The sequence below is a fragment of the Stegostoma tigrinum genome, chromosome 7 (assembly GCF_030684315.1).
Source record: "Stegostoma tigrinum isolate sSteTig4 chromosome 7, sSteTig4.hap1, whole genome shotgun sequence".
NCBI classification, from domain to species: Eukaryota; Metazoa; Chordata; class Chondrichthyes; order Orectolobiformes; family Stegostomatidae; genus Stegostoma; species Stegostoma tigrinum.
The window spans coordinates 7,348,260-7,361,051 of NC_081360.1; the positions used below are offsets into that span (position 1 = coordinate 7,348,260).

Sequence of the window (12,792 nt, forward strand, 5' to 3'; positions counted from 1 at the left end):
ATCAGAAAATATGAATCTTGAAAGTGGTTATCTTCTCACTCTGTCTCCAGGTAGTGACGCGGGGTGGGTGCTCTGCTACTGGGTCAGTTTGAGTTGATAGTATCACAGTGGGTTTCCACCTCTGTGTTCGAAAACATATTTCGAATTTACAACTGCTGTATGTATCAAGTTCTGAACAGTTCATTAAACACACCACAGAGCAGAGCGCCTGAACTTAATAAATTGCCCCAGACAGCTCGCATGGGCTTTATAGTCTCCACCAGCACGTGGAGTTACTCATGCGCCCAACTGGCTCCGCCCACCGCGGAAGTTGTGTGTGGACAGGGCAACGCCGCTCAGAACGAAGTGTGTGTGTTACGTGTTCGTTGATTTCGGGTGGTTCGATATTCTGTGTCTGCCTCTCCTTCCGCCGCTGGTACGCATGCGCGGTCCCATTTGTTGTCCTCGTGGTCAGTACGCAGCTGTTCGCCATGTTGTTGCTATTTGAGACCGCTGCTGGATATGCTATCTTTAAGGTATTTGACTGAGTTCTGTTTCTCCCGAATCGTCTGTTGTCTTTGTGCTTGGCCATTTTTCTTTCCTCACATTCCCCTTTTTCGCTCTCCTTGTGTTTCTTTCCCTTCGGGCCTTTCGTTTTCCTCCCTGGCCTTCCTTTCCTTTTTCTCTCCTCAGTGATGAACTTTTTTTTCCCCACCACTCAGCCAGACACCCCTTTCTGCCTAACCTTCTCCCCACATCCTACTTTTCTCGCTCGTGGTCTCTCTCTCTTTCTCTCTCTCCTCCCACCCCACTGGCCGCTTCTTCGCCGCCTGCTGCCGCCGCCTCCTTTCCCGCGTTCCTCGCCCGCCTTGGTCATGCTTGTTCATAGATTCTTCAGGGCACGTAGATACAAGATAGGTCAGAAGGCGTAGTGGATATTTTGACTTTCAGCCGAGGCTTTGAACACACGACTAAGTCAGGTTATACTGCAGCGGTGTTCAACGTTGATTTGTCCACAACTAGAATATTATGCGTCCTTTCGGAAGAATATGATTGCACTAGAGAGGATGTAGAAGAGCCTTACCAGGATGTTAACTGAACCAGAGAAGACTAGCGATGGAGAGGGGTTGGACACGCTGGGTCAAAAACGGAAACTAAGCAGGTCTGGCAGAGAGAGCTAATGTTTTGAGTACAGTGACCCTTTTTCAGAATTGATGGATTTGAAAGATTAACTTTTTTTTCTTCCAGACCTGAATTTTCCCAGCAGTTTCTGGTTTTGTTTCAGATCTTCAGCATTTGCAGTTTTTCGTTTGATACTGGGATTGGTTTTCTTCGGAGTAGAGGAGACTGTGTGTGTCTTTTTTGGTCTGGTTTGCCATTCACTTTTGTTTGCTTACTTATTTTTATTTGGGCTTAAAGCACTCATCTTAAACCCATACTTCTAAACTTTAAACCAAAAATTAATTTTTAATGTGGTCTGATTGCTTTACCAAAATGCTATTTTACCATGTACTGCCCTCCTCACATCATATTAACAGCTGTTTAAAGTTTTTTGATAAGATTTCCAGCTCGGGTTATGGATGAGGTTGTAGACATGTTCACCAAGCCAGTGGGTTTGGTCGCAGACGTTTCATCACCCTGCTAAGTAACAACATCAGTACACCATAGGAGAAGTGTTGATGCTTTGTCTTGTTATTTGTATGCATCGGTTTGGGGTGTTTAGTACCACTCCCAGTTCTGTGTTTCAGTAGTCTCTACACAGGTCTAATGGCTATTCCTTGTCTCTAATCCTGGGTATTAGTAGCAATTCACTTTCATAATAAACAAGGCTGTTAGAATTTAACCATGTCTTTGGACATGCAGAGCTGGCACTCATTTTCTGTTGGATTTGGTACTGGTTGTGTTTTTCTGACCCTTGGCTGCAGAAGCAGATTTGGGCAAGTTTGTTGTGATCTGATCTTCTTTGGGCTCCTCCCCCCACATCCATAGGTCCTGGATGAGAATAAGCTCCGTGAAGTGGACAACTTATGGCGGGAGTTTGAAACAGCTGAAAAAGCAAATAAATTGTAAGTTACTTTGATTTATGTTTATTCCTTCAAAGGCAACGTGTAATATTTATTTGAGTGCTGATATTTGGTGCAGCACTGAAGCAATGATGATGATGACACTGTCTTCCCGATTTAAGTACTGAGGGGTTTTTCAGTCACTCATCTGAGACTGCCAGTGCTGGATTGTGTAATAACCACCCTCTTAAAAGTGCATGATATTAGTCATGATTGAGCTAGCTATTCAGTATGAATAAACGTGTGGGAAAGGAGTTTGGCAGACAAGGCTGTCTAAGTTGTCTGCTCAAAATGTTTCCATGTTCGTAAGTGGAATGTTAAATGATGGTTTTATGATTTCATTCTATCTATGCCTGAACATCCTTTAGGTGCAGTGTGAGTAAAGATTACGGTAAAGCAGAGGGAGGTTCGAAGACAGACCTTCTGTTTCTTTTTCAAAACATGATGTGCTCAGGCGAGCATAGTAAATCTACTGCTTTGACTGAGACTGTGCACGTCAGAGTTCCTGGTAGAACAAATTGAAATAGCTGGAGATACTCGGGTCTGGCAGTATCTGTAGAGAGGAAACAGTTAACCATTTTGAGTCCTCTTGAAGAAGGGTCCCAGAACTTAAAACGTTGAGCTTGTTTTGTCTCCACATGCTGACACATGTGCTGAGTTCCTTCATGAATTGCTGTTTATTACTGCGTGTGCAGTTCTTCGTTTTATTTTAGATTTTTCTCGTGTTGCTGGTCATACGTTTTGCCATCTGAACTCAAGGGAAGTTAGTCAGAATATTTGCTGATTCACATTTCTTGTGTGTGTGAGAGAGGCAGACAGACACACAGTGTGCTCGGAATTGGCTGTAATGCCATATTTGAATACTGTTGGGAACAGGGATGTAATTCATTGCATTGGCCTATGCCCTGCAAAGAATGGCCATTTGGGGAAGGTACTAGAGAAATTAAATGGAGCATAATTTGGTATATTGACTGGAGGAGGGCAAGAGGAAATAAACAAGTAAGTGTTTTGTATTTTCATCTCTTTCCTGTCTGCAGTGTGAAGTTAAAACATTTTGAAAAATTTCAAGATACCACAGAAGCTCTCGCAGGTAAGGAAGTCTCAATCCACAGTTGTTAACACTGAAAACAGACAGTCAAGCCTGCTTGAATTAAATAGCCCACATTGGAAATTAATGCAATGTCAGTTAGCATTCAGGCCTGCAAAATACCAGTGTGCTCTTCCTCCTAACATTTGAAGAGAATCGGTCTAATAGTGAAAACTGAGCAGAATTAGAAAAGAACTGGCCACATATCAGGCCTTTGGTATATCTCAAGCAATCTCTCAGATAAGATGACAAGATTTCACTTTATTCATTAAGTCTCATTAGGACATTTTGGAATTTACTCTTGGGACATTAATGCTGGTTCAGCAGGTGATGTAATTGCCTGTTTTCTGGTTACTTTTGACAAGGCAGTGGTAAGCTCCCTTCTTGAACTGCTTCAGTGTGTGCACTGCAGGTAGACTCCAATGCTATTTGGGAAGGAATTCTGGTGACCTGTATCCAGTCTCACTTACCACTTAAATTCTGAAAATCTATTTGAAAATTTAATGTGAAGGGCGTGTCACCAATTTATTTTTTCAAAAATCCTTGAAGATGAAATAGTATGAACTTTTATGGTAGGACACTTGGTTGCATTTGAGAGAGGGCTGAGAAGTTAGTGCTGCTGGGAAATAATAATTCAGAGCATGAAGTGGTGTATTGCATTTTAATTTTAGTTGTGTGTATGGAGGGAAGGAACAGTTACTAAGATATGACATTATTTGGACATTTCTAAGCATGTTATATCTACAAAAAGTTTCAAGGTGTTTAATGGGAGCTTGTGAAGTTAGTGATATTTATTGGATTCTGTAACAGTAGATTGCATACAAGCAAGACAGTGTCTTTTTTTAAAGGTAACAAGGTGTAGAGCTGGATGAAATCAGCAACCTGAGCAGGAAGGATGAGGAATGGGAGGTGCAGTTGTTTTGTGCGAACCTAAACACTAAACAACTGCATCTCCCAGTTACGAACCATTTCATCTTGCCTTCCACCACCCCCTCCGATGCCACCCGAAGCTTACAGGAACAGCTCCTCCTATTCTGCTTGGGAACTGTGCAGCCCAATGTTATCAATGTGGCCTTCACAAGGCTCAGAATCTCTCCTCCCCCTGCCGCATCCCAAAACCAGCCCAGCTTGTCCCTGCCTCCCTAACCTGTCCTCCTTCCCACCCATCCCCCACCCCCATCTTGCTACTAACCTCATCCTGCTCCCTGGACCGACCTATCCCCTCCTAACTCCCCACCTACACTCGCCTTTACTGGCTCCAACCCTGTATCTTTGACCGTTCTGACTTCTCTCCACCTATCTTCTCCTCTATCCATCTTCTCTCCTCCCCCTTCCCCTCCCCCATTTCCGAAGAAGTGTCTGTGCCTGAAACGTCAGCTTTCCTGCTCCTCTGCTGCTTGGCCTGCTGTGTTCATCCAACTCTACTCCTTGTTATTTCAGGTTCTCCAGCATCTGCAGTTCCTACTATCTGTCTTTTTTTAAAAATCTGATTTCGTTCTGTAGCTGCGACTGCCTTGGTGGAAGGTAAGCTAGGTAAAAGCCTCAAGAAAGTACTGAAGAAAATTGCTGCCAAGGAGGCACATGAGCAGTTGGCTGTTGCAGATGCGAAACTTGGAGGTGTCATAAAGGTAGGAAAATTACGTAACATTTCCAAAACAGCAAGCAATGCATTTTGACTGAAAGTATGCAAACATCAAAAAGATTGCCTCACTGTTGTAATCTTTTGTTTAGACACTTGCAGCCTTCTATTTCCCTTCCAACTGCCATTTATTGAGTTTCCTGATCCTTGAATTACATTTGGACATGGAGATTGTTCATGTTTGGCACTTATTGTTAAGTAGCAGTGGACTCGTTGAAGCACACCATCGAGCATTAACTTGCCAAGTTGAACTCTTATAATTTCGTAATAATCATATTGTTGTCACTGGCACAGGTGACCTGTCAGGTCGATCAAGACTTAGTTCTCCCTGCCCCCACAGAAAGGACAATCAGTGGCAAAGAAAGGGTGGTGGAAAGAGTGGGGGCTGGAGTTTGGGTGGCATGAGGGGATAGAAAGATGAACAAGGGAAGGTGAGTTGTTGAGGGTAGACAACAGTAAGGAGGAACGGCACAAGGGAGTGTTTGGGTGAACTGGGTCATAAAGGGTGGAGGATGTTGGGGAAAATGGGATCAAGGAGCCAGAGCTGGTGAGGATAGAGGAAGTGAAGAAAGCTGCAAGTGAGGATGTGTGAAGGAGGTCAGGGTTCAACTGGTTGAATGGCAGAGAGCTTATGAGTTGAGAGTGGGAGGATGTTGTAAGCTCTTCCCTCCATTTCCCCAAACATTCTCTTCTCAAGAACGCTAACGCTAGGATATCGGAAAACTTCAGACTGACAAGTCCTTAGACCCAATTTTAGTATGAGTTCTGCCATGGCCAACTCAGTTTGTGCTACCAGAGATGCAATAAACTCTTTATATTAAAAGGCTGGGGGCTGACTTATCTAATTGTAGCTTTGCTTCATGAGTGAAAGGCAAAGAAAAATAAAACACTTGTCAAGTCGAGTCAATTTTATTAATTAATCATTTACACAAGATTTTCATTCATTGCTTTCTGAAGGTCATTTACACCTGTAAAACTTTTTATCTTTGTGAAATTTGCTTGCTGGTTCTCTGAATATTAAAAAAAGGTTGACAACCCTGCTGTAGACTAATTACAGTCAATCAGTCGCCTTCTCCCACTTTGTCAAAGGGTTTTCTTTTGAAATCATTCATTGGCTTTGTTTCCACCATGCTGTCAGGCAGTAAGAGCCAGTTATTGATCTGTTGTTGCTTTTGGATTTCTTGACTGAAAATCTTTGAACGTTGTCCCACAGACATTGCAAATTCATGGGTTTTTCCTCTTGTTAATTATTTAAGCTTGTTAGAATTTTGTACGTTGTATCAAATCTCTGAATAATACTCATTGATATCTGTCAGCCCTGGAACCATTCTAGTAAACCTCTGCACCTTTCCAAGTGCCATCACATCCATCCTGAAGAATGGTGAATCAAGTTTTCAATGACTTGCTTTAACAGATTTTCACAATTTAACCTTGAATGTAACAACCAGCAAATTTGCTACATCTGACTTATGTCTATAATGTGAACTGTTGCACAGTGAGAGTGGTGGGTAGTGCTTCCTTAATTTTGATCGCTTTTCAAACTGCCGTATGACAACTGATTAATGGCCTCATTTCATTGCTGCAGACTGAAACATACCTAAAGTTTATGAAATACAATAAGGCTAAATATTAAAGTTTTCATCGCAGGTTTGTGGGATTACACAGGGTCACTGACTGACACAAGTCCAAATTAAGAATGTGATTACATACCAGGGTGTAATTTTAAAGACAGGACATGGGACAGCTGCTTTAAGTTATCCTGACTTACGAACAAATTCCAGAAGGAAACCCATTCGCAACCTGGTGATTGCCTTACAATCTATGTGGGAATTAGGCTTCAGAATGATTAAATGAAGGAGAGGTCACTGCTGTAATTGGGGAAACTCGTTTTGTTTTCAGGACAAGCTGAACTTGAGTTGCATTCACAATGCTGCAGTTGGTGAGCTGATGAGAGGAATTCGAACCCAAGTGAATGGACTAATCAGTGGATTGCCACCTCGTGAGATAAGTGCCATGTCTCTTGGCCTTGCGCACAGGTATGAGCCCCGTGTGCCAAAATCAAAAGGATAAGACCTATTTGCAGATTTTTTTAGCCACTGTCAGTTACTGTTGACATTGGAAGTTCATTAATTGCACAACCAGTTGGGGGCCACGTGCACATAAAATGTTCAGTTAGTTTAATCTGTGGTGTGGGCTGTGACGCACCTCTGGGGCAACAGGGACTTGAACTTGGATTTTCTGGTTCAGAGTTAGGGACAGTACCATTGTACTACAGGACCCTTCCTCTACAGCTGCATGTAAACCTATAACAGGGTGGAACCTCTTGGAGGTTAATCAATATCAAAGATAAGGCATTGGACAAGCTAATGCCTGTATTCTCTTATTGATAATGCAGAGATTGATTGAGGCTGATGTGATATACACCCTGGTTTGGGTAGATTTCAGGCTGTTGAAATAATTTGTTGCTATGTATAAATTGTATTTGGCAGAGGGGTCTGCAATCTAATTTGTAGAACCTAATTAGCGGTATTGGAATGTGATGGCCATGTGTTTCTTGGTTTCTTATAGTCTCTCCCGTTACAAATTGAAGTTCAGCCCTGACAAGGTGGATACTATGATTGTACAAGCGATTTGTAAGTTCAAGACACTAATCAGCAAGCGCATCAAATGTATCCAGTATTTGTAATAATAGATGAATATGTTTGGCTTAATGTGATTGAGGCTCACTGTCTTATAAGTTATATAATGCAAACTGTTACTAGACGGATAATAAAATGTGAGGCTGGATGAACACAGCAGGCCAAGCAGCATCTCAGGAGCACAAAAGCTGACGTTTCGGGCCTAGACCCTTCATCAGAGAGGGGGATGGGGAGAGGGAACTGGAATAAATAGGGAGGGAGGGGGAGGCGGACCGAAGGTGGAGAGAGTATAGGGAGGGGGTAGGTCAGTCCAGGGAAGATGGACAGGTCAAGGAGGTGGGATGAGGTTAGTAGGTAGGAGATGGGGGTGCGGCTTGGGGTGGGAGGAAGGGATGGGTGAGAGGAAGAACAGGTTAGGGAGGCAGAGACAGGTTGGACTGGTTTTGGGATGCAGTGGGTGGAGGGGAAGAGCTGGGCTGGTTTAGGGATGCAGTAGGGGAAGGGGAGATTTTGAAACTGGTGAAGTCCACATTGATACCATTAGGCTGCAGGGTTCCCAGGCGGAATATGAGTTGCTGTTCCTGCAACCTTCGGGTGGCATCATTGTGGCACTGCAGGAGGCCGTTGATGGAAATGTCATCTAAAGAATGGGAGGGGGCGTGGAAATGGTTCGTGACTGGGAGGTGAAGTTGTTTGTTGCGAACTGAGCGGAGGTGTTCTGCAAAGTGGTCCCCAAGCCTCCGCTTGGTTTCCCCAATGTAGAGGAAGCCACACCGGGTACAGTGGATGCAGTATACCACATTGGCAGATGTGCAGGTGAACCTCTGCTTCATGTGGAATGTCATCTTGGGGCCTGGGATAGGGGTGAGGGAGGAGGTGTGGGGGCAAGTGTAGCATTTCCTGCGGTTGCAGGGGAAGGTGCTGGGTGTGGTGGGGTTGGAGGGCAGTGTGGAGCGAACAAGGGAGTCACGGAGAGAGTGGTCTCTCCGGAAAGCAGACAAGGGTGGGGATGGAAAAATGTCTTGGGTGGTGGGGTCGGATTGTAAATGGCGGAAGTGTCGGAGGATGATGCATTGTATCCGGAAGTTGGTAGGGTGGTGTGAGAGAACGAGGGGGATCCTCTTTGGGCGGTTGTGGCGGGGGCAGGGTGTGAGTGATGTGTTACGGGAAATACGCCCTTGACCGCGTCTCCCATATTTCCCGCAACACATCCCTCACACCCCGCCTCCGCCACAAAAGCCCAAAGAGGATCCCCCTCGTTCTCACACACCACCCTACCAACTTCCGGATACAACGCATCATCCTCCGACACTTCCGCCATTTACAATCCGACCCCACCACCCAAGATATTTTTCCATCCCCACCCTTGTCTGCTTTCCGGAGAGACCACTCTCTCCGTGACTCCCTTGTTCGCTCCACACTGCCCTCCAACCCCACCACACCCAGCACCTTCCCCTGCAACCGCAGGAAATGCTACACTTGCCCCCACACCTCCTCCCTCACCCCTATCCCAGGCCCCAAGATGACATTCCACATGAAGCAGAGGTTCACCTGCACATCTGCCAATGTGGTATACTGCATCCACTGTACCCGGTGTGGCTTCCTCTACATTGGGGAAACCAAGCGGAGGCTTGGGGACCACTTTGCAGAACACCTCCGCTCAGTTCGCAACAAACAACTTCACCTCCCAGTCACGAACCATTTCCACTCCCCCTCCCATTCTTTAGATGACATGTCCATCAACGGCCTCCTGCACTGCCACAATGATGCCACCCGAAGGTTGCAGGAACAGCAACTCATATTCCGCCTGGGAACCCTGCAGCCTAATGGTATCAATGTGGACTTCACCAGTTTCAAAATCTCCCCTTCCCCTACTGCATCCCTAAACCAGCCCAGCTCTTCCCCTCCACCCACTGCATCCCAAAACCAGTCCAACCTGTCTCTGCCTCCCTAACCTGTTCTTCCTCTCACCCATCCCTTCCTCCCACCCCAAGCCGCACCCCCATCTCCTACCTACTAACCTCATCCCACCTCCTTGACCTGTCCGTCTTCCCTGGACTGACCTACCCCCTCCCTACCTCCCCACCTATACTCTCCCCACCTATCTTCTTTACTCTCCATCTTCGGTCCGCCTCCCCCTCTCTCCCTATTTATTCCAGTTCCCTCTCCCCATCCCCCTCTCTGAGGGGTCTAGGCCCGAAACGTCAGCTTTTGTGCTCCTGAGATGCTGCTTGGCCTGCTGTGCTCATCCAGCCTCACATTTTATTATCTTGGAATTCTCCAGCATCTGCAGTTCCCATTATCTCTCTTACTAGAAGGAATCTGTTTTTCCAAAAAAAAAATGGACATGTCAGTGTTTTTTGCCCATCTCCATTTCTGATTATTATTTTGGCAGATGTATAAACCATTCTCCTCCGTTGAAAATATTGACTGGGGTTTCTATTGTTCGAATGGCTTTCCTACACACAGTACTCTGGCTTAAGATTTGAAAATGGCTACTTGGGTGAAAATTTGAGTAGTTAAAATTTCCCTGGTTCCGCATCTTTTTATTTTTTTTTTGTAAATGAATATCTTTCTGTCTTTGATACCATGCCTTGAGAGGTTAGGCACTGGATTTGAACAGTTGAGATTATAGCACTAGTTTGTGCTACTGAGCAAAAGGCTGCAACAGTCATCTAACTGGTTTCCTAGGCTTTGCAGTCTGCCCCATAATTTTAGGTTGGTTGAAGAAAAGACAAAAGGCTGGAATATTTTGCTGTGCTTGTTAGCGTTTGAGTATTAGTAGTCTGGAGTGGAGGATAAAGAGCTAAAATGGTGTGTCATCTGATGTATGTTCTGTATCTTTGAATCCAATGTTTGACTTAATCTATATAAAGATGAGGGATCATGTTAATTTGTTTAAGCAAAATCATGAATAGAAAGATCGTGGTTTTTTTAATGCTCCTTGTTCTTATTGGTCTGTTTCCTATAGCTCTGCTGGATGATTTGGATAAGGAGCTGAACAATTACATCATGCGCTGCAGAGAATGGTATGGCTGGCATTTCCCAGAACTTGGAAAAACCGTTACCGATAACTTGGCGTACTGCAAGTGTGTGCAGAAATTAGGTACCTGCCTATTATTCTTGCTTTAAATTTATTGTCATGCATTCATTAAACAAATCCGGTACAAGAGTGGGGAGAGCAAGTCGAAAATCGATGTTAGAGAGCACATTAGCAGTTCCAGTGAATTTAATATGCCTAGATCCCCAGCATGAAGTGGGGCAGTAGTACAATCAAAATAAATGTTTGATTTCATCGTCATTGATCTCATTGTCATAGTTACGGATTGCAAAGTGACTGAGATCAAAAACATAAGCGTTTTAAGAAACTGGATTTAGATCATCAAACTGCAAAAGGTGGTAGTAACGCTGATTTAATATAGGCCTAAAGAGACAAAGGACCCTGTTTCAGAAAATGGAGGCTAGGAACAATTTGGACAACTAGAAGGGATAAACAAACTGCAAAGAGTTTTTCTTAGGACAGTTATTGCTAAGCAGAAATTAGATGTGCATATGACACAAATGTTACAATAATCAAGTTGGATCTTAAACTTGAACTGTGCAAAGTGCACATTTGTAACACTTGGAGGATGTTAGAATACATTTGCAGTAGTTTTTGAGTTTGTGCAGCAAAAAACTCAAGTATAGAAATGACAGCTTTTCAGTCTCTATAAACAAACTGATATGGACTACTTCCACTTGAAATGCTGTGCCAGTATTTCTCCACAACGCGGTAGTTGCGTTTTTGTCTGACTTTGCATTATAGAAAACCACGTTATCGGGAAATCGCTATATTTGTACAGCAGAAAGTTTGTGTTATCCAAACAGCATCTACTTTGCTTCACTTGCATTACAACCCATTCATGTTCATGAAGTCAGTGTTATAACAGAGACACCTGTATTAAAAGATATGCTGGATGAGCAACAATGTTGAAAAATAATTCATACTTGGCAAAGAATTATGGAATGAAGAAGTTGAGAAGTGGTTATGGCAATTAGGAATAAATCAGTTCAGTTGTTAATTGAATATAGTACAAAAGAATGCTATCTGCCTGTCATGTTCATGTCTGCGAGAGCAGCTTAACTGTACCGACTTGTTTTCCATATAGCCCTACAAGTGTTTTTCAGGCTGTTACCTTTTTTAATTCCCTTTTAAAACACATGATAAATTCTGCCTTTACCATACTCTCTTAGCCATTCAGTTTGAATTATTGTCCTCTAGTTTGTGATCTTTGTGCAAAAGTGAATAGTTCCTCAGTGTCTCAACACCCCATGTTCTTGAGTCCTTCAATTGCCCCCTTAACCTTTTCTTCTATCAAGGTAAATGGACCTCATCTAATCTATCCGTTTTCTTGTTGTGCAGTGGTAGTGTCTTTATTGCTAAACTGAGGGGCCAGGGTTGAAGTCCCACCTGCTCCAAGGGTCTGTATTAACAGTTCTGAACAGGTTGTTTAGAAATATTGGTTAAATTATAAATTGAAAAAAAAACATCGCTGGGGCCCTCAAATGTGTCCATAAAAAGAATTCAAGTCTCAGAAGGGCCTCTTGTGGTACAGTAGTCATGTACCTACTCCTGTACTGGAAGGCCCAAGTTCAAATCCTACCTGCTCCAGAGGTGAGTTACAAATCTGAGCATATTGATTTGGAACAATATTCAATTTAATGGAAAAGCATTACTGAAGTCTGTAGGGGCTATATTGTGGCCCAGTAGTTGTGTGCCTGCCTCCGGATCTGGAGGCCCGGGATCAGTTTCAACGTCCTCATTCTAGAGATGTGTAATAAAATCTCTGAACAGGTCAATTTGTTTAAAAACAAGCTTAATGAATGACCTCTTGTGCTGCAGTGGTACTGCCCCTACCACTTGGACTGGAGACTTAGGTTTGAGATTCTGCTGCTCCAGAGTTAGGTAGTAACAGCTGAGCGAATTAATGAGAAAGTGACTGAAATTTTTGGTTCCTCTTGTGTAAGTGACTCTAACCCTGGACCGAGAGACTCAAATTCAAATCCCATCTGCTCCAGAGGTGTGTAGTAACATCTCTGAACAGGTTGATTCGAAAAGTAGGTTAATTTTTTTTTTCTTGGATGACCTATGTACTTTTTTGCAACACCTCTACTGCCTTTGCACCTAAAGTAGGATTCTCGGAATTGAACCTTGTTAACAATTTGAGACTGAGTCAGTGTTTTGGGGAGGCAATGGCCTAGTGGTATTATCATGGGACTGTTAACCCAGAGACCCAGATAATGTTCCGGGGTCCTGGATTTGATTCCCATTACAGCAGATGGTGGAACTTGAATTCAGTAAATATCTAGACTTAAGATTCTAACAATGATCATGAATCCATTGCT

General features: G+C 43.7%; 1 protein-coding gene across 1 annotated transcript in view; it reads left to right on the plus strand.

Moving 5' to 3' along the window:
• The first annotated feature begins 400 nt into the window (after positions 1-400).
• The window catches only part of nop58 (NOP58 ribonucleoprotein homolog (yeast)), a 29,693-nt gene continuing 17,301 nt past the window's right edge, over positions 401-12,792 (plus strand). Inside the window, exons 1-7 of the mRNA XM_048534776.2 lie at positions 401-515; positions 1,969-2,045; positions 3,080-3,132; positions 4,633-4,757; positions 6,668-6,804; positions 7,337-7,401; positions 10,379-10,513. Coding sequence (XP_048390733.2) covers positions 471-515; positions 1,969-2,045; positions 3,080-3,132; positions 4,633-4,757; positions 6,668-6,804; positions 7,337-7,401; positions 10,379-10,513 — 637 coding nt within the window. The 5' untranslated portion in view covers positions 401-470. The remainder of the gene's footprint in view (positions 516-1,968; positions 2,046-3,079; positions 3,133-4,632; positions 4,758-6,667; positions 6,805-7,336; positions 7,402-10,378; positions 10,514-12,792) is intronic.